Consider the following 25,918-nt stretch of genomic DNA (forward strand, 5'->3'; position numbering starts at 1 on the left):
AAGCACTTTATGTTGGTGTTTCCTTTATTTTGGCAGTTACCTGTACGTGCCTTACTCTGACACCAGAGTAAGGTGATGTCTAGTATTTTTACACTGCCCAAAACCATTCTGCTGTTTTACTTGACCATGAGGAAAACGGGTATGGTATGCCGCTGTGTATACTACACTGTGGGTTTGATTGTACAGAGCCTGCAGTCTGTACTGAATTATTCACTTTTTCAATGAGCAGACGCTCATGAGGAAATGGTGCGGGATAAACTGAGGATAAAAGACCGACCACAGTTACTATTGCCGTGGGGTAGGGGGATGTGTTCCAAATGGACTCCTATTTCCTTTTCCTCTCTTTTAGTTTAGCACGGCACGCAAAAAAACAAAGACAAACCTTCAATCCTCTTTACTACATACCGACCATGCATACATGACTGGAACATTCATAGAAATCTTGTGTTGGGGTCAATGAAAGGTTTGTGTGTCTTCTAAATACACTATTCTCCATTCATTCCATCCCTTGGAAATTCTTCCAGTGTCTTGATCTAAACCAAAAAGGCATATGCTTACCACTTTGATGATGCCTCATATTGTCCGAGGCAAAGTGGTGTCTCATTAGTTTTAACTAGCTACCTCTCCTTCTGTCCTTTCCTCCATGATCACTGATCTGGGGCTACATGAGAGGTGGAAGCAACATGATCTACCGGAAGCCATAGAATACTGAGACCCTAATGTCTGCTAGCTGCTTCTCCTAAAGCACAATACCCAAAACAGGAGGCAGATAAAAACTCACACACAAAGAGTCAGATTAGAACTGTGGACATTTATCATACATTTACATTTTGCACATAAATAACTATGTAAACCAGTATGTAAACAGAGACAGTATTTTTTTCAATTTCTCTCTTCTAGGGCTAAAGATGAAAGGGGACGCTTTGGTCATACTTCAGGGGTTGGAGGAAGAGAGGGAGAGAGGAAAAAAGAGAGAGAGAGAAAGCGAGGGGATGGGGACTGATGTGCAACTGCTTCCAGGTCACCGGCATGGGGTCAGTTGTTATGGAGACAAACCATATGTAGTCTTAWAGCCATTATAAAACAGTCCAATCATATTGAATAGTGGGAGGAGCAAGCACCGGCAATTAAGTCGTAAAGGGGAGGGGCCAGTGCATAAGAAGGCCGAGGTGCTTTGGTCTGTGCCATTTAAAAAATGAGAAGGGGGATACATTTTTCTCAAACAAAAAACAAAAACTACAAAACCACTGCTAAAGAGCTAACACTTCATCACAGACAAACAGTACTCTCTTGGTCTTCTTTTCGATTCTTTAAAAGTCTCTTCTTTTTGGTGTGTTTGAAACTAAAGCCAAGTAACCTTTGTTACTCGCCTCGAATCTGACAAATCCCATTTGAGAAGGTTTACTTTGTCTCCTTTTGCTATTGACAGTGTTTTGAAGTTCCCTTGGACTGTGGGGGGGAAGGATTCCCAGACTCACAGTCTTTATATGCTACATATTGAGCAGACTTTTCTGCACTTTGGATCATGTGGAGCTGCACTCCAGTTCATTTTGGTTTCTTCAAGTAGCAAAAGCAATAAATAGAAACACACTCGCCTTCAGTTTCCCTCTGAATGGACAGACACACTCCTACTCACAGGCATACAATCATACACACACTGAGGTAACTGTTGTTGAAAATATACAAAAAAAAAAAAAGCCCTTTCTTGTAGAGCTCAGGATGAGCGTGGACATAGGAAAGCTTGCTGGAAGGGTCAGAAGGTCAAGCAACACCTTTTCTTTMTAATCAACAGTTTGTGTTCACCTTTGGCAAAACAAAGTTGTGACCTTTGACCCTTTTTAACCTGCTATATTGTTTAAATAAAATAAAAAATKAGAAGTGGGCACCCCTGCTTCTCAACAGGTCACACAGGACAGATACAGGCAGAGAGAGAAAGTATATACAAAGAAATGGCCCCAGAGTGAAATCAAAACCAGAAAAACAAACAGTAAATTAACAATGAATTACCTGGTCATTGTCAACATCACTTCCACATATTGCTTTTTGAAGACAAAAGAATTGCATAATAAATTAAGGAGGTTATATAATAAATTGAACAAAAATAACATTTGAAAAGAGACAAATAATAGTAACAATAATGATATGAAATCCAGGGTGGATGATTGTCCTGTCTTAAGTGTAGGACACAGTGGAACAGTTTAGTAGTCTGGGGACAGTGTCTCTTGGAGCCCTGAGTACAGAAGTCCCTGAAAGTTTGAAAACCCCAGTCGCTACAACCATCAAAAATATATTTACACTCGTTGCTCCTGCCAACCAAGTTCTCAGAGCCACAGTCTGACTCAACGTCCTTCAAACGGTGAGCTCAAGCCTGTTCCTCGGACTCCTGCTTGATCGTGACGTTGGAGGGAAGAAGCGGACTGCTTCTGCGCAGTTTGATAACCGACGTCTCGTTGACTGAATTGTACAGGCCGCAACCTGTAGACTGGAGTTCGCTTGCGCCGCCCTTGTGGTGGTGGTAGCCGGAGGTCTTGAGGTCCATCTCCCTCCACAGCATCCCCAGGACTTGCTTCTCCAGGACAGCCTCGACCTCAACCCCTCCCTGGAGCTGGTCCAGCCTCTCAGCGTGGTCGCTCATGTCGAAGCGCTCAATCTCCTCGTTGATGCGCTGGAGCTCTTCCTGGGTGGAGGGGCTGGGGGTGGGGCCACCTGAGGAGGTGACGGCAGCCAGGCAGTAGCCCTTCAGGTGTAGCCGCAGGCTGCACAGGTGAATGTAGTGGCGGTGGCAGTGGGGGCACTTGTGTGGCCGCTCGCGGGAGTGAAGGCGCTTGTGCAGCTTGAGGTGGACAAACTGGGTGAACTTGGCAGGGCAGAGCTTGCACGAGTAGGGCTTCTCACCCGAGTGGAGGCGCAGGTGGGTCTTTAGGTTGCTGGTGCTGCTGAAGCGCTTATGGCACACCTGGGGGAAAGAGGACAAGTGAAGGGTTAGAGGAGGAAGTTCAGCGTTGCTTATGTATATGCTGCTGCAGCTAGCTAGCTTAACAGACTTAGCGGCTAGCATAGAATTTGTGGTGGTCTTTACCGAGCACTCATGGGGCTTCTCTCCAGTGTGCACCAGGAAGTGTTTCTGCAGGTGGGCCAGCTGGGTGAAGCCCTTACTGCAGGTCGAACACTTGAAGGGTCGCTCACCACTGTGGACACGCAAGTGCACCTACACACAGAAAGGACACAATGATACGTCAGTTCGGTTCAATGCAAGGGAACACAAAGTAGTCTGGATGCATGGAATGAAGGGAGCGAACAGAATGTCKCCAGTCTCACCTTGAGGTTAGAGAGCTGGCCGAAGGTCTTGCTGCAGACGTTACACTCGTACTTGATCTTGCCGTTCTGCTTCTTGAGTGGGTAAGGCAGGGTCTTGTAGCCTGTAGAGCCACCACCACGCTTCATCTTGCTCAGGTTCATGGCCTCCTCCTCTTGCCGGCCGCTGGCACTACCCAGCAGGGCTGAGGTAGGCTTGGTGGGCACACGCTCGCTAGGGGCCGCCGTGCCCGCCGTAGGGGAGCCGCTGGTGGGGGCGTGGGGGTGCCCGTGTGGGTGAGGATGAGCATGGCCAGGGTAGGGGTGATTGGGGTAGTGGGGGGCGGCCTTGTCCTTGAGGGTGGTGGCGGCCGAGAAGGCACTGGTGGGGGCGGAGAGGAGGAAGTCCCTGTGGGTGGAGAATGAGGGGTGGGAGGAGTCAGGTAGTAAGAACCTGCTCCCCGCCTCCCCAGGCAGCAGGGGCATGTGGGGGGGCAGCAGGCTGCTGAAGAGAGGGTACATTCTTGGAAACATGCCCCCGACAGCGGGCACCCCACCCCCAGGTAGTGGGTAGTGGTGGGGTAGCATGTAGCGGGAGTAGTGGGGGCCGGGAGGGTAGAAGGGCGAGGAAAGGGRGGCGGCTGGYGGAGRGTAGCCTGGGAAGGGRCCCAAACCTYKGSGGTARAAAGAGGAGGATGGGGGTGTGGGTTGGGGAGCTGCGGGGCTACCGTSGGGGCTACTCTCCKGACTGCTCCGCGCCGACGGACTCGGGGTCGCYGACGACTGGTTGCCTGGTGATCTGATTGCTGTGTAACCAAACTGTACCGGGCTTGTCTTAAGGCTCAGGAACTCTTCCGTTAGATGAGGGTGGGGGCGGAATGGGGGGTAGAGGGCACGGGGGTACAGGGGTCGCTCGGGGCTGTCAGCACAGCAGGGTCGTGTGGCCAGTGGCCGGCTGGGCTCCCTCTTGCTGGAGGTGGTGGGGCCCCTGAGGATGGAGGAGACACTGTGTTCTATCTTGACTGGGGCGCTGCTGCTGCTGACATGCTCCTCACTGGCCTGCTGCTTGGCTTCCAGCAGAGACTGCTCTGTAGAGGGAGAGAGAGAGAGAGATAGTGGTCAGACACACTGTTCTCCCTCTGACTGAAGACCACGTTTCCCTTTGACTTGGTGTCAGGAGCATTTTAAAGTGCCCACAGGAAGAAAAACTTATCCAGACATGTCTTTAGCTTAGGAGAAATAATGGTCTTTCAGCTGTAGAGTGTGTGAGGGGGGAGGAGGAGGGGTTAGGAACACAGTAACCCAATGGTCCAATTAGAGCGACAGATTTGACGAACGATCATGGGGGGCTAAAAGACAGGAAGTGAGGCGTGACAGCTGCCTCTGGGCAGGGTGTGTGTGTGTGTAGAGGAGGTGGTCTGGGGGCAGATAAAAATCAAGATAAAATCCAAATGGGGGCAGGGCTGATTGAAAGTTTCCTCTCCAAAGTTTGGCCTCAACCTGCCCTCTCCTCCTGACTCTCTCCCCCTGTCTCTCACACACACACACACACTTCCTGACAAAGAGGCCTTTGTCGCTTCCAGGCTACACACACTAAAAGCCTCTGCATGTCGGTTAGCACATCCTCACCTGTTAAACCTCCATCAGAGTCGGGATTTAGAGCCGACGTCAATAATCCCATCCATTTACTACCCATTGAACTTTTACTAGAGGGTCACGAATCTSTGTATGTGTCCACTAACGTGTATATACATTAAGCTTTCCAGCACTCAGAATTACTGGACAGACTTTCAACCAACAGTGACCCCCACACCACTACAGTGGCAGTTTGTAAACACAGAGGTTATCAGTGCCTCCCCCCGTTCCTCCTCCCTGTCCTCCCCCTCAGATAACACCACTCCCAGCCCTCCTCTCTTTCCCCTCCTTTCTTACAGAAAACAAACAGGGTGGCCATCTTGGAGATATCAATCTGTCAGCACGGTCCCGCCGCCAGGAAGTTCAAGTAGTCAATAGAGGAGACGMTTTTCTTCCTCTCCTCCCTTCCCTCCGTCTCTCCACTTTTAAAGTGCCAAATAAATTAGGGAGAATGCCAAGGAGCCGTCAGCACGTCACACACAAACACAAACACGCACAGGGGCACACACACACTTTTGAGATTAAAAGAGTGAGTGTGTTGGATTGAAATACCTCTCCGGGTATGTGTGTGCTTGCATGCAAGGGAGAGGGGGTGTGAGTAGGATAGTATGCGTTTGAACGAACACACATTTAGAACAGGAAATGCTAACAGGTGCCATATGTCTGTGCAAAACTTGTCATTGATTGTCACACACACACACACACACACACACACACACACTCTCAAATATGGAGAAAGAAAAAAAACAGCTGTCACACAAAGAGGAAGAGCGAGAAGAGCTTCAGTTCAGTCATTTCAGACCAGCCAGTTCTGCTGACTCACACAACCAACACACACACACACGTCTGGTTCTACTATGACTGCGTTAATGGAGAAAGACACAGGGAGTGAGATGGACCGAGACAGAGAGAAGAAAAACAGAAAGGTGAGTATGATGTCATTCCCAGGTCAACAGGGGCCCCTGCGGTAGTGGGGTGGTTTAATTACAGGGGCCATAGAGAAAGAGTAGGAGCCAGAGGGGCCAGTACCATGAGGGGGCCCAGGCCCCTGTGTCTCTCTGCCCCAGGAGATGTGCATCTCCCGGGGAACTGTAGTCACTACCTACTACACCTGGAGGCAGAATGCTGGCTCCTTCCTCCCATCCCTACTCTGTCTGGCGCTCTCTCTCTCTCACAATTTTTTCCCTCCGATCCATCTCACTTTCTTTTTTTTTGCTTCCTCACACACACTTATTCATATTTGCATTTAGCTGATTCACTTTATTTATGACCAGAGTGACCACACACACGCAATGGTGGCGCTGACAGAGATGAAAGGTCGAGGGGCTGTGTGTTTTAATGCCAGGCTGATGTTCAGAGAAGAAGGAGACGTGGCTCCCAGAAGAAACACTGTCAGGCTCTCACAAATATACACTCTCACGACACACACCAACACTGAGCAGGTAGGTGCTAAATAAAATAACTCACACACTCAAAATGACCATGGAAAGTTCATCAACATAACACCAATAGTACACTATACTTCCAAGGATACAGTGTTATCACTATGTAATAAAGCATTGCATACAGTATATGATCATCATTATATAACTTACAGTTTAGAGTGTTATTACTATGGTATAACATTCATGTGTAATAATGTTTCATATGATAGGTCTTACTGAGTTTCTGCATCATGAGCTCTCCAGAGGGCGGGTAGTGGAGGCGGTGAGCGAACTCTGGGCAGTACCACACCAGCAGCTCRGTGCCAGGGGGGATGGCCCTCACCGTGTAGAAATAGATGTTCGTGCCATTTTGGCACGCCGCCAGGTTCTGCTCCCCCGCCGAGTGGGCCGGGTTGACGTAGCGCATCCAGTTAGAACGCTCCTCGTCCAGGCCGTCCACAAAGTGGTGGAAGTCGCCCTCCGAGTAGATCTGAGGGGACGGAGAGTAAGGAAATGGTCAAAGGTTAACGGGCAAGGAAGTCTCAACGGCAAGTTTAGAACGCTCCAGGAAAACTGTGCTGAGTCACAACTAAATATGTTGACAAATCATATTTTCAGCAGCGTGAGTGTAATATCATTAAAGTGTAGACTCGTTAAATCTCTCCCCCCTACWCTCCAGACCTTATAGCCAGTTATACAGACAGAGATGGCGAGACAGACAGAGAGTAGGAGCCTCTCCACTCAAAAGAGTTGAGTCAGAGAATACGTCACGGCGATAATGTCACCGACACTCATAGACCACTCTCTCTCCTATCTGATTGTGGCCATCAACATCATCAAGAGAGAGAGTGAGAGAGAGAGGTCTATAACTCTGTGTTGTGGCTTGCCTGAGCAAGGGACATGAATAGAACACATTGCTTTGGGATGTTGTTGAATCTAGGTGAGTGCCTGTGTGTGGGGGGGGGTGTACGAGTGCTACATTGTCATCGTTCCTGGAAGTGACACAAGCACTGCTCTTGTGTACAGTGTAAAATTGTCATATTCCTCCTCCATTGTTCCACTACAGTTCTTACTGTACTAGCTGCCACACTTACTGATCAGACAACCACTACTGAACAGCAGGCTTCACCCAGCAGATGTATCATGATGAAATAGGTGTTGAGGATGTGTGTGTGTGTGTGTCTGAGACAAGTATGTGTATAAAAACTGCATACACACAGGATGTACCACACACATAGTGGAGAGCCTTAGTCTCAGAATGATTAGAGAGAAAACCCCTTCTGTCTCCACACACACAAACTTCTTCAGAACGCAGAGACCCTGGCCGTGACGTCACACTAAGTCTGTCAGTGGAACAGGAAATGACCTATGATTGTTTTTCTTCCTCTGTGGCTGTCTTTTACTGAAAGTGAAGCGCTCGCTCTGTGTGTGTGTGTGTGTTAGTGGACAGGAGGGAAAACCACTCACCCTCCAGAAGTACTTCCTGTTGGCGTCTTTGGGGACGCTGTCTGCAGTGTAAATCTGACCCACCAGGGGGCCGAAGCGTGTTCCTTTGGGAACGTACTCTCTGCTGGCCACTCCAATCACCTACAGGAMAGAGATAAAGACCATTAGTTGCAGTGTGTGTGTGTTCTGTGGTTAGAGGATTTACGTTATCACATCCTGCCAGGAGGTCAGTCTTCACATGAAGATGGCCGGAAGAACCCATCATGATCAAAATCAACAAACAAGGCTGCCTCCCTCTCTGTGTGTGTTTAATTACTACTCTGTACTAGAAAAATCTGTGGCCTAAGGTGGGAATTGGACTGTCACACTTTTTCCTCAAGCCACATTTGCAGTGTGTTTTAAGTGTGTGAACATAGGCAAACACACACCTAACCCTTATCCAGTGCCAACAGGAAGAGTTAGACACCCTGAGGGAAAGAGTTTCCTCCATCTCACCCAGGTTGACACAAAGCATCTCCCCCTTCTCGCCTCACCTTCTCTGTTCCTTTCTAATTGACCACAGGGCCACTCCCTCTGACACCCCTTACGACACCCACTCTGCTAACCACACAACACACCCTACCACATCAAAACAACTCATCTCAATAGACTGTTCACCTTAAAGRAGAAAGAGATCCACACCTGATATTAAAGCGCTGTTGTTCCTTTCAAAATAATTGAAAAAAGACTTGAAATAGAGGAAGGAAGGAAGAACAGCAAGGGAAGTGCATCCGTCTGAAAATGAGGGATTATCAAACCTAGACGTTCAGCTTATCTCCTAACCATGATAAACTGATGTATTCACCAAACCCCCTACACAGACTACACTTGCACGCACACACACACCCTTAWCCCCTTCATGCATATCCTACACAATCATCCTCCCTAAAGGATTGGGAAATCCCCCTTCCCATTTCCATCCCAGGGCCAGACCACTTCTCAAGATTAGGGGTGTTTTGAGGATAACTTATTAACTGACTTTACAATGCTCTCTAAATGACTAAGTCAATATCCTTTGATCACTGGTAAATGCTATATTCTTTCCACATCCTCTCATTTTCCTCTATCAATCTTAGTGGTCCCTTCTGTGAAGGTAATAAATATTGACTGATACCGTATCAGGTCGTAAACAAATGTGGTGGGAAACGCTCATTCTCACACACACAGGGTGATAAGAAACAGATGAGCAATGACGAGAAAATCTATTAATTGCAACCAAATCATGCGCTCTTGATCAGGTTAAAACCACAAAACGCAACACGCTCCCCCACCTAACCTCATGACCCCTCACACTTATTCTACAGTGTTCAACAGTTAGACTGGGGATCAGTTCGGGTTGTGAAGAAGGTGATATTTGGACAGAGGTGGACAGGTAGGTATGTAGGTAGGTAGGGAGAGCTGGGTCTGGTCTAGTGTAGGACTGACTAGTGCGCCCTCTAGGGGATAGAAGAGACATCGCAACAAAGTTGGAGAACATAGAGGGATAGACACACACAGAGACAGGTACGGAAAATGGTTATCAAGATGTGTTGATGAAGCTCCTGTCAACAGCAGGGCTAAGTATGATTAATGACTCTTCATGGATGGGTGGGAGCTCATTTCTCACTGTGGAGGCTCTGTAGCAACCTGCATCACACCTCAGAGAGAGTGTGTGTGTGAATTCCCCTCCACACTGGGTTTACATACCGCTCCTACAACACATACAGGTCGTCCCCGTGCTCCAGTGTGCGATCTTTTACAACGAGACACGCTCCTCACCACTATTTCCCCTGGCTGAGATTTCTCCTGCTGTCATATTAGCTACAGTGGAGTCATGTGAGTTTGGGGGGGGGGGCATATGGGTTTACAGACGGTGTGTGTATGTATATATGTGTCCTCCTACCTCTTTGGAATCAGTTAGTTGTTTGAAGGCCAGGTTACGAGGCAGCGAGGCCTCTGCTCTCGTTAACCCCTCGCTCTCCGTTCCTGCCTCCCGCGGAGTATCCTTGACGATGTAGGTACACTTCTCCTCAAACTCTGCCTCCGTCCACTTCATCATGTCCGCCTCCTCCATCTTAGAGTCTGTGTCGGTGGCCATTTTGGATCCAGTGTCCATCTGAGTTTCCGTGTCCCTATGGGGTTCTGTGTCCATTTTGACGACGTCGTGCTCTACGGTGTGGGCCCCCTCAGTAGTCAACATGGCCGAGCTATGAGAGGTAGCCTGAGAGAGGGAAAGGGAAACCGATAAAAGGGAGAGCGAGTGAGAAAAAAAGATCAAGAGAAACAGACAGATGGAGAGAAGAAGGAGAAAGGAAAAAATGTAGAAGGGGAGAGATGAGATAAAGAGAACAGAAAGAAAGACAAGGGGGAGAAAAAAAAAGAGGGAGCGTTATTATCCAGTATGAGTCAGTGAGTGGCGAGTTCCTTTGAGACTGGCTGACTAAGCAGACAGTGTCTGTGCTCTCTCTGTGGGAACAAGAGCCACTGTCGACCGACCCCACTAGCCTCTAGCCCAGGACAGTCTGATCCCCACTACTCTCTACTTAGAGGGAAACACTCAATCACAGGAAACCATCAACTCTATTCAAATAAGTTACAGAAAAATAAAAACACTTATTGAATCCAGAGTGAAAAGTCTATGAATGTTTTATTACAGATGAGTTGTGACCCAAGAGTATGTATGTGTTATATACTGTATGCGGATCTGGCTAGTGTCTCAGGGCAAGACAGATTGGTCAACCTATCTGCACAAGTCATTGGTCAATGGCAGCCAAGCTGTGAGTCCTTTCTGTGGGCTATGTACGCTGGCATAAGGTCAGGGCCAGCCACGCTACCCCTCCCCCTCGGTCTCTCTACCCTCCCTCACCCTCTTCATTCCCTCTGTACCCTTCTCCCACTCTACTTCTATCTAGCCTACCCTTCTTCATTCTCCCTCCTTGTCAAACTGTCAACATCAGTCTCTTAATCCCCCTATTTCTTATGCTCTCTCACTGTCCCTATCCCTCTATATCCCCAGGGTGGAAAAAGAGTCAAACAGGGGAAGGCAGAGGAAGGAAATCCTGTCTGGGTCTGAATGGAGCTAAAATTGGAAGCAGAGTAGCGGAACCGGCAAATCATCCCCAAGTGTGTGTGGGACAGTCGGGAGGGAGCGCCAAACTTTTCCATTTGGGGGGCCACAGCAGCACAAACAAACTTCCAACGCTCCCCACCCAACACCATCTCACACAAAACAGTGTACGTAGAATAAATGATCGTATGTCACATAGATTGTCAAATTTCAAGGCCGATGATAGACTGAAATGCAACTTTATACGCCGTCACTCGCTCACATATAATTCAGGAAAAACGTACCATAACCCACACCAGAAATCTACTCTACCCTCCAACAATCTCCAAAACCTTGACAAAATTCCCCAAACCTTGACCAAATTCAACATGACCCTATACTCAACAACATTCACTCAAGCCAACAGAACAGGTTCCTAGGAGACTAATGTAATTAATGAACTTCCCGAAGAGTAAAAGAACAACAAATCGCTTTTCCAACATCTCTTTAAAACAAACTGTATGACAAACAATATCCTAAATACCTCAAATAATTACATACATGAAATTATAATACAACAAACTAGGATATTCCGTTTCAATTTAGAGTAGATCCTTTCAAACATGTATTAATATTGTGATATTATTTATTAGACATTGATTTCATGAATATCCTTTAAAGGGATTTAAATATATAGATAAATATAATACCAAACACTAGTCAAAATCTGTTCCTGCTAATAAAAACATCTTTCTATGACAGCTGTGCAAAACTAATACTGAAACTGAGAACCTGGCCAAAAGCAACTGATTTATTCAACTCCCCCCACACACACTTCTGTTCAAATATTCGATAAACACTACTGATATAGTTTAAAAACAGACTTTGAAAATACAAGTTTAAATTTAAGCAAGCTATAACCAATGACAATTTATAGAATTGTAATAATTAAAATAATTCCTCTGAAGTGGACAAACTGCAATTAGCTTTTAACAATTTAAACATTCTCAATACYCAAAATGATTGCATTTAAATATTCTATTCAACAATATATTGAAAGTTTAACAAACTCATTGCATAATGGAGTGGCCAGACAAACAAGGAGAAAACCTTATGACTTACATTAATAAGTCATAAAATAAACCTTCATATTTGTTGTCACTGGATTCATTTAGAAAAGTCTTTGTTCGATTCTTATTACAAGCAAAACTAATTTAATATACAACAACTTTAAATTAAAAAACTCAAAACTAAATATAATTTAGGAAAAAATGTAATAAATGTTTCCTTAAAAATAAAGTGAAAATACCAAAATATTATTATTATTATATATATTTTTTTTATGTACAAGACTCTGTTTCTCCATTGATTAGGGTTCAGTAGCGTACTCACCGAGAAGCTTTGGTCCCAGCCACACATAGGGCCGAATGATCTATCACCTGGGTGAGTGTGTTTGTGTGTGTGTTTGTGTGCGCACGTGGGACAGGTGCAGTTCACCCTCTCCCCCTCTGATCCAAGCACTATTCCAGAGTGTGAGTGCTGTGTGTGAGCGTGTGTGTGTGTGTGTCTGCTCCAGTGAGTGCCTTCTGTTTAACTGACTGCCCCTCGACAAGTGAGGGAGATGTTGATTCACTCAGTGGTCCCTCCCTCATTCGGTCTCCACTCCCCCTCTCAAGGACCGCCCACCACCACGAGGAACACGATCGCTTGCAGCTCATTCAGGGTAGCAGTGGCAAACACACACAATGCTCTATGGAAATAGCAGGCGCTTTCACCTGAGGCATGAGCTCTTGCTGCTCCACACAAAACAAACACACAACAATATCAATTGGCACATAAAAGTACCATCACACACCTTAACATAAATTCAAACATTCTCCTGCAGTCTTCAAAAAACGTTAATACATTAGAAAAGGTTGCCAGTTCCAAATCAGTCTCAAAAACATTCCCTCAACATAGGTGCTTGTTGTGTAACTGTTATATATCAACAACCCCCCACAAACACACATAGATTGGGGGGGGGGGGGGGGGTTGTTTATGAGTCTTCCTGTAGAAGGAGGACATCCTGTGACAGTGACTCAATGCCTCTATACTGTTTACCCAGCACAGAGCCACAGACGGACGTTCCTCTTACACACACAGATACACACACAGATACACACCCTCTAGAGGGCGACACTGAACTGACCTCATGGCTCAGTCTCACCAACACACTCCCTCTCTCTCCTTCCCTTTCTGTCTCTGGTAATAAACTGAGGCATAAAAGGACCAGGGCTTGCTGACCCTGGTTAAATACAACACTAAACACTTTGTCTCTCCTCCTCCATCTATTCCTCTTTTTCTCCATCCGTGGTCTGTATATCAGATCCTCATAGCAAAGCCCACTCAAAGCAAGCAACCATGTCCTGGAATTCAACTGGAAATCCCCTACTCTCCCTCTCTCTCTTGATTGACATTAGTCTTGAGTGGGGCGGAGTGGAGCGAGGGCTAATGAAGAATGATAACGAAGAAAATTCAACACGAGGCAGGGGAGGAGGGCAGGGAGGGAGAGAAAGGACAGAACCGGGTCTTCAATCCCTCCCTCTTCCGCTCTTTCTCCCCTCCCACTGGTGACAGAGAGTTGACCACATCACTCGCTGCCTACTCCTTCCTGCCAACAGACGACCCACCGGCCCCAAACACACACGATCTGCACCCCAGCTGGTCTACATGATCATGCTCTGTAGCGACCAACCCCTACCGAAAAAAACATCTCCCTCCCTCCAGAAAAACAAGTTAAGATTTCAACTAAACAAAAAACGAGAGCGAAAATAACATATTTTCCCTTTTGAAAGTCACATGTGGTCCATCCCTACCCGCTTGCTGGCTGGGAACAATCTGGGCCCAGTAGGCTCTCCTCATCCCTCTCTCTGCTTAAACTGTAAAGGAAGGAGGGGGCGCAGGCAGGCCTGAGGCTGGGGGGGGGGTTAGGGAGGGGTCCCTCTGCTCTGAAGTCAAATTCAAATGGCTCTTTTTGTTTATGCGCAGGCCAAGGAGGGTATTTAATGTGGCCTGCATGCCTGGAGGAGAGGGAGGGAGGAAGAGGGCCACACAAAGAAGGATGGACCTCCTGTCTGTTAGTTTTACAGAGGGCTCCTATCAGGGCTAAGAGTATACACAACACACACACCACACACACACACACAGCAAATTGTTGGTGCCAACACATCAGAAGGAGTAGTAAATGAAAAGAAAGAAAGAGAAAGGCGTGAGGAGCGAGAGCGGGTGGAATGGGTGGGGTGGCTAAACCACAGAGTGAGATTAGCAGCCATTCCAAATTCCTGGTTCCCTCTGAGCAAGAGGCAAAAAGCAGCAAACTTTATTGACTTCTTAGCAGATACAGCTTAACGGTCCTGCTTTTCATTTCTGGTTGTCACAAGAAGAGAAGTACTGGCTACACTGTCCATTTCTCATTCAAACCCCTTCCTGACTGTTATTCACATTGTGAGAGAGTTTGAATATCACAATACAAACTTCCCCAAACTTTCCCCACAACAGCAGTGGATCTTATCTTGAGAGTTGATCTGGAGTGTCACTGATTGTTCTCCCTTTGTCACAATAGGTTTTATTCGGTCTACAGGATGCCTCTCACAAGATCATAGCAGAAGATTGTTATTGACCATTCCTGGCGTGTGTGTGTCAAACGACGCTTGTATCCGCTTGAACTTCCTCAAAAAGTGTGCGCCCGGGAGGAGGCACAGTGATTTGGTGTTGTTCTGGAAAGAGTTAGACCCTCAATGGAGGAACCATTAGGGGGGGGGGAGTAGGAGAGTTAGACCTAGCCATTATCCCGTTTGGGCTGAGGGACAGTGTGTGTGGACGCGTGCCATGCGTCAGGTCGACCCCCTACAGCGTAAAGCAGGGTGGGTTGGGCATTGCAGTAGCTCTCCTAATCTTGCCAATCCACCGCGGCACCACACTCTCCCCCCTCAGCCATCTGGAGGGACTGTCCACACGGCAAACACTTGTGTGTTACGATCAACACCACCACCAGACAGTCACCCTCCTTAACCCAGAGGAAGAGCTAGTCATGGTCTATTTGGCACATGCCACTGATTACATTGTACTTTTCATTAAGAGTGAAACAGGGGCCAGTGACATTGACACACTGCTGACAATGAGGCAAGGAAAGAGGGGGGAGTAGGAGTTAGTCCATCAAACACTGGATTCCAGATAGAGCTGGCCTGGCACTGTCACAAACGTCAAAATGATGTAATGACTTCATCACTTCCTGTAATAAAAATACTACAACGTTTGCTTCATAACTCAAATCCACATTTCCCAAATATTACTTATGAAATCTTAGTTTAGCATTACCTCAAAGACTGAACAATAGTGTAGAATGACAATACTAGTGTAACATGATTGAGATTCTCTTCTTTTTCACAGAGAGAAACGGATGTGTGTGTATGACTGATACCCTGGGCAAAACGGACTCAACTCTAGAAACTATACATGAAACTTTCAACCACTAAATAGAGAAACCTATTTAAGCTCGCAGACCTTTTCCGCAGGTAAATGTTTACCGAGGTTCACAGTGCATTCCCGTAAACAACCCGAAACGTGCGCTCAGTCACAACCAGAATCACATGCCTCTTCTTTTCGGCAATGTGAGGGAAGTCATAAGCCTGCACACACAATGATGAGCACAGCACTTTGTGATAACACAACCTTCCAACGTGGCTGCGTCATCGGACAAATGTCGAATTACTGACATTTGTATGATAGCATTGATAAGCATATGTAAACCACACCATGTTTTTAAAACGTTTTATACACCTATGAGCAGAGTGGGCAACGAATCATAAAACAATAGGACAAACGATCCTAGGGCCTTTGCTATAGCCCAACTACCGCCCAGGACAGCTGTACTTAAAAAACAATGTTTATTTAGTTGTCAGGTTGTGGTATGTGTTACACTGGACAGATATAGGCTAATGGACCATACCGCGTGTGTACCATACCCCCGTGCCCGTGACAGCAAGCAAAGCGTTGCGCAGCGGGTGTTCAACTGTTAAAAACTGTCAAATGCCCGGTCGGGCACAGTTGCCAGTTTAGCGAACGCCATGGTGTAAAGATCGAATCAGGACAATGAATAACCTGTGCAAGACGAGACTGTCGGATAAGAAGCGAAACAGAGCTAACAGGTCAACTCGTCAAAAGATCGGGTTGTTATCCGACTTCTTTGTCGAGTTAAAGAATGTAAAAGGACTGAACTGTAGGCTACGCAAAAAAGCTCACTTCCAGTCATGTATACTATGCAATCACTTTCGATTCATAGCAGGGTCATTCAATGCGACTCATTCAATTCCTTATCGCATTCTTAACTGAATGACCACACAATTAAGTGTTTTTTTCATCAGTAAGCTAATAGAGACTCAGAGTTGCAACAAAAGGGAAGAGGATTTTCAGAAAATTATTTAATTTAGCCAAACAATTGTGAATATTTGTAAAAAATATATTGGTAGGCTGTGTTGCGGAGTAGTTTATCTGTAGGCCTACTATTAARCAATTAGCCTGCTTAATTAAATTAGGATACAATGTTTCTTATGGCGACAGGTTATATAGCCTATCCCTAGCCTATAGGCTACATACACAACATGCCAATAACCTAAGGTAGAAGAAAGTGAATGAAAGGCGACAACGTGATAATGTCGGCTGCTCTAATGTCTTAATTCAAGACGAACTTTTAGCCTACATTAGCAACGTAGCAAATACATGTAATCTATTCAATGTTGTTTATCGAAAGGCAGGGACTGAAGCGAAGCGGGGTGCAAGCTCTTTTACCTGTCCGCGCTATGAAGCTCCTGCCGTGGAGCGCTGGAAGATATCCTTATCCCAATTTCCAAACTCAGGCGCTGCTGGCCTAGGTCCGATCGTTTCTCTTTGTAGTGCGAGTATACTATGGAATTGTCGAGGTGAGTCTGTAGTCTGCAGTTTCCATACAAAGTAGCCTACCCCTTCTTTCCGCGCCCAAGTCTGCTCCACCCAAAACTGTAATTAGGATTAAGACAAGCAATTAACAAAACAAACTCCCCTGCCCCGACGCTTTCGATAACTGATGGCGCAATTGTTAGTTAAAGTAACACCTCCCGTTTCCAACATTTGCAGTGTGCTTAAAGGACATTAACATGTTCGTTTAGGATAGCCTAAATGTCGAGAAAGTTTTAGACGCCTTCACCCCTCTGCACCCACTGTGAAGGCTGCTAATATTTACTGACGAGACAATTGAATCAATAGGCAATAGTTACAAAGTCAGTCTTTGTAATGTGAATATTTGAATGATTTAAAAACTTGAAAGAAAGGGAAATTTGAAGCGATAGGGTGAAATTCGTGATTAATATAAGACATTGAACGCTTTATTGATACGAAATCAAGGACCATTCTGAAATAATTAGCCTATTTATTTGGCAGAGGCGGGCCTACCATATGCTACCACTGTCCTGCGGTTATTCTTTGGTAGAAAAATATTCTTAAAGGAATCGTTTTTTATCAAGCATAAATACATTTTTATCAGGATTAGTCTATTTTCTGAACGTTTTCCTTGTATTGGATGACATTTTTGTTCTTTTTTTGTTGTTGTAAAACTTTAAACACATTTAATTGTAATAAAATACTTAATATTTGCGTTAAAAAGTTATCTTTATTGGTAGGCAAATAATGTAAATATGTGGCTTGAGGCACCAGAAGCGGTCTGGTGAAGGCAAATCCTGTGTAGCTCTCATAATTGCCACTTTTTATGGGATTTTGTATGCATGTGTTTTACTACTTACTATATTAAATGTATTTTTTTTTGGTGGGCTGAGTATGTTTTTATAGTTATTATGAAATTGTTATGATGATAATTGTCCAGTGCTTTTAAAATCGTTCCAAGTAAAAGGACATTCATTTTATGTCTGAGTGAAAATGGAAGCCATTTGAATCCAATGTTTTATCTGTCCTGCATTTTGAGTGAGGGGGAGGGTGAGCACCTGTTGAGCTTTGACTGAGCCCCTGTAGCCCTATTCCATTTGATATGCGGACTGTACTGTACTCCGCCCAATTCTCTCTCTCTCTCTCTCTCTCTCTCTCTCTCTCTCTCTCTCTCTCTCTCTCTCTCTCTCTCCTCTCTCTCTCTCCCTTCTCTTCTATTCTATTCTAGTCAGGTATCTCTCTCTCCACTGAGTCTCCCCATCTCTGTGGTAATGGAGTCCATGCTGAGGGGGATGCTGTAGTGGCACACTTCCGCTGTGCCCAGAAGTCTCAGATCTTTACGCAAAACAGACACACTTACACACTCTTCCTGTCTCCACCCCCCAACACACACACACAGTGATGCAGCCCACTCCTCATCAAAGCTGGGGAAGTGTGTGTGGGATGATGGATGTGATGGGGGGGGGGGGGTCAGAACCCTTTGAACACAGCAGACATACACATTCCACCCACTCCTAGTGCCCTGCCCCTACCAGCCTCTAACCCTGGGTGCTCAGAGGTATACTGCATCCTTCGTTATGTCCCTGTTTCTATTTCGCTCTCTTTCTCCATCCCTCTTTCTATCTCTCTGTCACGTCACAGCTGGGACTAATCATCACTTTCTCTCTTTGCTCCCGCTGCTACAGTTGACCTCCTTAACTCTCTCTCTCTTTCTCTTTCTCCCACACACACACATGCACACACACACCTAGTTGGCTCGAGGGAAGCCCTTTGCTTTATCGTAGCTTGGCGCTGAGCTGTGAATGTGTGTGTACATTCTCGTCCAGGAGAAATATTTAGCTTGGCAGGCTGCCAGCGAGGCAAAGCTGAGCCAAGCTGGGATTCACCCACAACGGCAGCCACACGCCCCAGCTCAACTCCGTGTGTGTGTGTGTGTGTGTGTGTGTCAGTGGGTTTGCGTGTATCTGATATATCTGAATCTTAGTGGGCTTATAAATGTGTCTTGCTGTGTGTAAGTGAGTGCTGAGTGCTGTCTTTGTGTATCTGTATAAGAGAAACTGCAGTCTGCAGATGACAACATTTTGTCAGGTGTTGAGGGAAATGTGTCCCACAAGATTATCACACAAAACCACAGAGCTGAGTAACACTGTTTTGTTACAGAACGTATGTCACTCTCTTTCACTCTCTCTCTCTCTTTATTTTTGTCTGTCTCTTCTTGTCAATGAAAAAACATGACCTTGCCTGAACGGAGAGATAAAGAGGGTGTGAGTGTGTTGCGTGTGTGTTGCGTGTGTGTTGCGTGTGTGTTGCGTGTGTGTTGCGTGTGTGTGTGTAAGAAAGAAACTTGTTGACAGGGTTGTTCCATGTCATTTCAGCAAGCCATGACACCCACCATCTCAGATTATTCTGAAATCGTTTCTGTAGTAAACAGATAAGATTAGCWTTCATTCAACATTATTTTGTTGAAATATAATTTGATCTCTGAAAAATTTAGCTAATTGATCATTTGTATTTTTAAATGCAGTCGGATAAACACTCCAAACAGCCTATCCGACGCTCGGAGGTGTCTACATGGTCCTAAAGCACACCGTTGCCTCATTTTGTATCACATTGCAATGATAAAACTGGTGGGGACAARAATGCAATTTCAGCATGTGGGMGGACATGCCCCCCCCTTTCCCAGTGAAAGTTGCGCCCCTGTATTAAACCCAAATTGTCTATTTTAATTGATAGGATTCGTGTAGGACGTCATTGTAAATAAGAAGCTGACTTTTTTCTAACAATGAGTAAGACATGAGGAATCCAAGTAAATGGTCAAAAGCCAGCCACGGACCTCCCACAGACCCACCACAAACCACGGACCCCCCCACACCCCACGGCAATCCCACCTCAACAACAAATATACAGTATCAGTTCTTTATGTTTGACAAGTAGTATTGAGCTGCGGCATGGAATATTGTTTCTTCATCCTATGTAATGTATTCTCATTTAATTTGGTGATGTTTTTTTCCTCCCTGTTCAGAGAAATTAGTAATCTAAGTTGTTAGGTATATGTCCCGTTCTACATCCTCATATTACCAGGTTCTGGCCACTAGATGGTGTTGTTCCTGCTATTAGGTGTTAAAGGRATAGTTAAATGTTAAAAAGTTAGCATTTGAAACAGTGGACAACAGAACCAAAGCATGAATTGCTGTCATACCTTGTCCATAGACTGCTTACAGGGTAAGGAAACCATTATGTAATTTTGTAATTTGGTTAAACTATCCTTTAACATAATCTAATAGCAGGAACAGCGCCATCTGGTGATCAGAACCTGGCAATATCAGCATGTGGGATGGGACATAAACCTAACAGCTTCAATGACAAATTTTTCTGAACAGGGGGAAGAAAACATCACCAAATTCTCTGGTAATACATTACATAGGATGAAGAAACAATACTTTGAGCTTGTTGTTGGGGTGGGATTAGCGTGGTGGTCCGGGAGTGGCTTTTGACTATATCTTTGGATTCCTTGTCTAACTCATTGTTAGAAAAAAGTTTGGTCCAAATCGGATGATAGGTACTATATTTCTTTAATATTATATGAATGCTATCAATTAAAATGGCCAAATTAAGATCAAATTATATTTCAACGAAATAATGTTGAAGGAATGCTAATCTTACCTGTTTCTAACAACAGAAACCATTTCAGAACAATCTGATATGATGAGTGTCGAAATCCTCTTTCTTGTGCTTTTTGAGGTGGAATGACGCGACAGCAATAATGAGGCGTGTGTGTGTGTGCCGATGAATGAATGGGAAAATATAACGGCAATAAAGCAATCTAACTTTTCAATGCTAGGAGGTCAGTGGGTTTGTGTTACAAAGTGCTGTTGTGTCTTTTCTTGTGACTAGGAACTGATAAGAGATCAGTGATCCGGGTGTGAAAAACCACTGAACTCCCCTAGTATCAGATCACACCTGAACTAACTAAGTCCAGTGATCGGATTGCGCTCTAAAGACCTACTTTCGACACGCACTGAATGAGACCGATAAACCTATTCAGGATTGTTTTATATAGTTGGGTGCTATGAAATACATCGGTGCTTTGAGACCTAGTGAAATATGCTGTGTAAACACAATATATTGATATTCCTGGTTATATAAGGTAAACTATTATTATGTTATGCTATACAGCAGGTTTTATATGTATGTTAAATATTTGCAAACGTTTTCCTCTAACTTTGTATACACTGAGTGTACAAAACATTAAGGACAACGGCTCTTTCCATGACATAGACTGCCCAGGTGACTCCAGGTGAAAGCTACACTACATGGCCAAAGGTATGTGGACACCCCTTCAAATTAGTGGATTCGGCTATTTCAGCCACACCAGTTGCTGATAGGTGTATAAAATCGAGCACACAGCCATGCTTCTCCATAGATAAACATTGGCAGTAGAATGGCCTTWMYKRARRRSYYMRKKRMYTTYMAMSKKGSMMCSKYMWWRGRWKSYWMCYTTYCMAMMARKYMRKTYYTTYYKSCMWKSYWRRRSYTYCCCCGGTCAACTGTGAGTGCTGTTATTGTGAAGTGGAAACGTTTAGGAGCAACAACGTTTCCATGGCCAAGCAGGCACAAGCCTAAGATTACCATGCACAATGCCAAGCGTCGGCTGGAGTGGTGTAAAGCTTGCCGCCATTGGACTCTGGAGCAGTGGAAACGGGTTCTCTAGAGTGATGAATCACGCTTCACTCTCTGGCAGTCCAATAGCCGATTTTGGGTTTTGAAGATGCCAAGAGAATGCTACCTACCCGAATGCATAGTACCAACTGTAAGGTTTGGTGGAGGAGGAATAATGGTCTGGGGCTGTTTTTCATGGTTCGGGCTAGGCCTCTTAGTTCCAGTGAAGGGAAATCTTAACGCTACAGAATACAATGACATTCTACACGATTCTGTCCTTCCAACTTTGTGGCAACAGTTTGGGGAAGGCCCATTCCTGTTTCAGCATGACGATGCCCCCATGCACAAAGCGAGGTCCATACAGAAATGGTTTGACAAGATTGGTGTGGAAGAACTTGACTGGCCTGCACAGAGCCCTGACCTCAACCCCATCGAAGACCTTTGTGTTGAATTGGAATACCGACTGCGAGCCAGGCCTAATCACCCAACATCAGTGCCCAACCTCACTAATGGTCTTGTGGCTGAATGGATGCAAGTCCCCACAGCAATGTTCCAACATGCAACTCAATATTAGGAAGGTATCCTTAATGTTTTGTACACTCAGTCTATATCACTTAAGCCTACAGCAATACTAATTTCCTAACTTTCTAGGAACATTTTCTGTTTGCCGGATACCCCCATTGTTTCCTCCAATACATCAATAATTTAGAGATACAATAATATATAATGAATAGCAAACTGTGATGCTCCACATGATCTACAGACAGAGATTTACTTTCACCACTTTGTCTCCGTGTCTTTATGAGTCTCCTATGTATTAAGAGGATATAGCCCTGTCCTATTGTCTTTTGACCTAATTAAAACAATTATGTAGGCTTTCATTCAGATTGGATGTCGGTAATAATCCAGTTATTAATCTGATTCAGATTTATAGCTGCCATCTGTGGCGTGGGGCTGGGAGGATGCCGCTGATTATGGTTATTGATTCTTTTTTTTAAATTGCAGCTAAAGGCAATGAAATTAAACTGGAGCAGGACAGGCGGCGCTTGCCTTGGGCTGATGGGTTGTTGCATGTAGCGGGTGGTGGCTAAGCTTCTTTGGCCTGTCTGGGGTGGCTGGGATAGGGGCTAGAGCAGGGGCTTGGGGTGTAGATGGGTCTAAGGCAGGGCAGTTTGAGCCTCACATACTAAGGCTGGACTGGGGTCAGGTACTTGCTGGGGTTTAGGATGGGCAAATATCAGGCCTGGGTTAGGGGCTAAGGTAGGCAGGGCTAGGGGCTGGGATTTGGAATTGGTCTAAGGCTGGCACTCTGACTAATATCCAACTCTTGGCTGGTGATGTTGCTTGGTCTGGGGCTGTAGGCCTTTCTCTGGCCAGGTCAAGTGAGTGATGGATGAGTTGGAGTTGGGTTCTGGCAGGTGGAGGGGAGCTGCTGCCACCAGTCCAGCTTAATCAGCATGGCCTGGACAAAGGCTCCCTTTAACCCCTAATGAGTGGTCACTCAATCTAGCCACACACACACACACACACACACACACACACACACACACACACACACACACACACACATGCACGAGTGCACAGAACCATCCAAGCGCACACACACACTCTACTACTGACCACCCCCTGCTATTTGGCCTATTCACTCAATCATTGATTTATCGTTTATTAATCATAATCACTGGCTGTTGTCATGATGTAATTAAACTGCCATAGAACTATCAGGAGTCCTTTCAGACTCACCCCCCTGGGAGAGCCAGTTTGGAGTGACTGAATAGTTTTAATCAGCATGGCCACAGGTCTATTAAGTTTGTCAGTGTTATAATTTGTGTATGTGTGGTGTGTGTATGTGTGTAAGGTTTGGACTTTCTCCTAGGGAACAGTAAATCTACAGTGCATTTGGAAAGTAATCAGACCCTTTAACTTTTTCCACATTTTGTTACGTTACAGCCTTAATTTAAAATTGATAAAATAAAAAATGTTCTTCATCAATCTACACACAATGTCCCATAATGATGAAGCGAAAACAGGTTTTTAGAAATGTTTGCCTATTTATAAAAAATAAAAAAACAGAAATACCTTATTTACATAAGTACTCAAACTCTTTGCTATGAGACTCGAGATTGAGCTCAGGTGCATCCTGTTTCCATTGATCATCCTTGAGATGTTTCTACAACTTGATTGGAGTCCACCTGTGGTACATTCAATTGATTGGACATGATATGGAAAGGCACACACCTGTCTATATAGTTGACAGTGCATGTCAGAGAAAAAACCAAGCCATGGAAGGAATTGTCCGTAGAGCTGAGAGACAGGATTATGTTGAGGCACAGATCTGGGGAAGGGTACCAAAACATTTTGCAGCATTTAATGTCCCCAAGAACACAGTGGCCTCCATCATTCTTAAATGGAAGGAGTTTGGAAACATCAAGTCTCTTCCTAGAGCTGGCTGTCCAGCCAAACTGAGCAATTGGGGGAGAAGGGCCTTGGTCAGTGAGGTAACCAAGAACCTGATGGTCACTCTGACAGAGTTTCTCTGTGGAGATGAGAAAACCTTCCAGAAGGACAACCATCTCTGCAGCACTCCACCAATCAGGCCTTAAATGGTAGAGTGGCAAAACGTAAACCACTCCTCAGTAAAAGGCACATGACAGCCCGCTTGGAGTTTGCCAAAGAAACAAGATTCTCTTGTCTGATGAAACCAAGATTGAACTGTTTGGCCTGAATGCCAAGCGTCACGTCTGGAGGAAACCTGGCACCATCCCTACGGTGAAACATGGTGGTGGCAGCATCATGCTGTGGGGATGTTTTTCAGTGGCAGAGACTGAAAGACTCGTCAGGATCGAGGGAAAGCTGAACGGAGAAAAGTAGAGAGAGATCCTTGATGAAAAACTGCTCCAGAGCGCTCAGGACCTCAGACTGGTACAAAGGTTCACCTTTCAACAGGACAGCGGCCCTAAGCACACAACCAAGACAACGCAGGAGTGGATTCGGGACATGTCTCTGAATGTCCTTGAGTGGCCCAGCCAGAGCCAGCACTTGAACCCGATCGAACATCTCTCGACAAACCTGAAAATAGTTGTGCAACAACGCCCCCCATCCAACCTGACAGAGCTTGAGAGGATCTGCAGAGAAGAATGGGAGAAACTCCCCAAATACAGGTGTGTCAAGCTTGTACCGTCATAGCCAAGAAGACTCGAGGCTGTAATCGCTGCCAAAGGTGCTTCAACAAAGTACTGAGTAAAGGGTCTAAATACTTTTTATTTTTAATACATTTACAATAATGTCAAAAAATCTGTTTTTGCTTTGTCATAATTGGGTATTGTGTGTAGATTGATGAAGAGAAAAAACAATTTAATCTATTTTTGAATAAGGCTGTAACGTAACAAACATTTTGAAAAAGTCAAGGGGTCTGAATACTTTTGGAATGCACTGTATTCTGGGATTATTTTTTTATTTTTTTATCTCTGAATAAAATGAATACCTGTTTTTAGAAAACAATACATTTTCCAAGTCTGTTGTAGTTGGCAACCCTAATGTGTATGTTTTTTTAATAACAAACTGAGTCTGTTTGTACTAGACTTCATTAGGTAGGTCAGTTGGACTTGTTCTTTTCACTGGCGTGTTTGGCTGTGAGGATGTAAAGACACCCCACTGTGACCCACTTTCCAGCCAGTCTTTGACACTTGTCCCCCTTCCGCTTATTTCTGCTCTACTTGGTCAGTGTGTGTCGGGTACTGGTTTTTAAATAACCGTGAGTGGGAGTGATTGTGTGTGTGTGTGTGTGTGTGTGTTTGAGGCGGGGGTTAACAGTTCCCTCCACTACTCAAGCTGTGAGGGGTATTGTGTACGTGTTAACTGGTTAGGCTCTGACAACAAGTGAGGGAAAGTTGTGAATTGCTACTGAGTGTGTGAGATGGACAGTTAGTGCTAAATTGTGGATTGGTGAGTGACAATGCTAAGTAGGTAATGTTAATTACACATCAGGGCTATTTGTATTGACCATTAGAGTATCATTCATTGAGTGAATGAGTGTGTTCAATAAGTATATTTGAAGTGTAAATGGGAGAAATAAAGTGTGGTAAGTATGAGGCCATGTTTCCTATAGCCCATTTTATCTACATTATTGGCCCTTGATCAAGCTCCCCAGAGACACTTACAATTAGCCGCCTGTGAACCACCAAAGAAAGAGCATTTTTGTTGGCCCCTTTCTTGTAATTTAGTATTAACATTAGTGTTAACCTCTTCCAGAGAAGAGGACAGCTAGCAATGTTTTAGTGTTAGAGTTCTTACAATGCAGTTAGCAAGATCCCTTTTCAGGGAAACGTATGATGTCAGCATTAGCCTCTTCCAGCGAAGACTTGGTCTTCAATTACTGCTGAATAGAGTGACACAGAGAAACATCTGAGCTGTGGTTTCCTCTGCAGAGGCTGCTCGGCCATCG

The 25,918-nt window shown here is 45.2% G+C and overlaps 1 protein-coding gene across 2 annotated transcripts; it reads right to left on the reverse strand.

Annotated features, from left to right (window-relative positions):
* Positions 1-791: 791 nt before the first annotated feature.
* On the reverse strand, positions 792-17,035 carry LOC111965077 (PR domain zinc finger protein 1). 2 transcript variants are annotated; one of them, XM_023989062.3, is made up of 7 exons: positions 16,690-17,035; positions 9,721-10,038; positions 7,821-7,940; positions 6,591-6,843; positions 3,319-4,382; positions 3,080-3,208; positions 792-2,956 (listed from the first exon to the last, which is right to left on the reverse strand). In XM_023989062.3, the coding sequence occupies exons 2-7, from the start codon at positions 10,015-10,017 to the stop codon at positions 2,363-2,365; spliced, it is 2,457 nt and encodes an 818-aa protein (XP_023844830.1). In that variant the 5' UTR covers positions 10,018-10,038; positions 16,690-17,035; the 3' UTR covers positions 792-2,362. The 2 variants fall into 2 exon arrangements, with proteins under 2 accessions (XP_023844830.1, XP_023844829.1); XM_023989061.2 differs by lacking the exon at positions 16,690-17,035 and adding an exon at positions 12,256-12,447.
* Positions 17,036-25,918: the final 8,883 nt, after the last annotated feature.

This window comes from Salvelinus sp. IW2-2015, linkage group LG6.1 (assembly GCF_002910315.2).
Source record: "Salvelinus sp. IW2-2015 linkage group LG6.1, ASM291031v2, whole genome shotgun sequence".
In the NCBI taxonomy this organism is placed as follows: Eukaryota; Metazoa; Chordata; class Actinopteri; order Salmoniformes; family Salmonidae; genus Salvelinus; species Salvelinus sp. IW2-2015.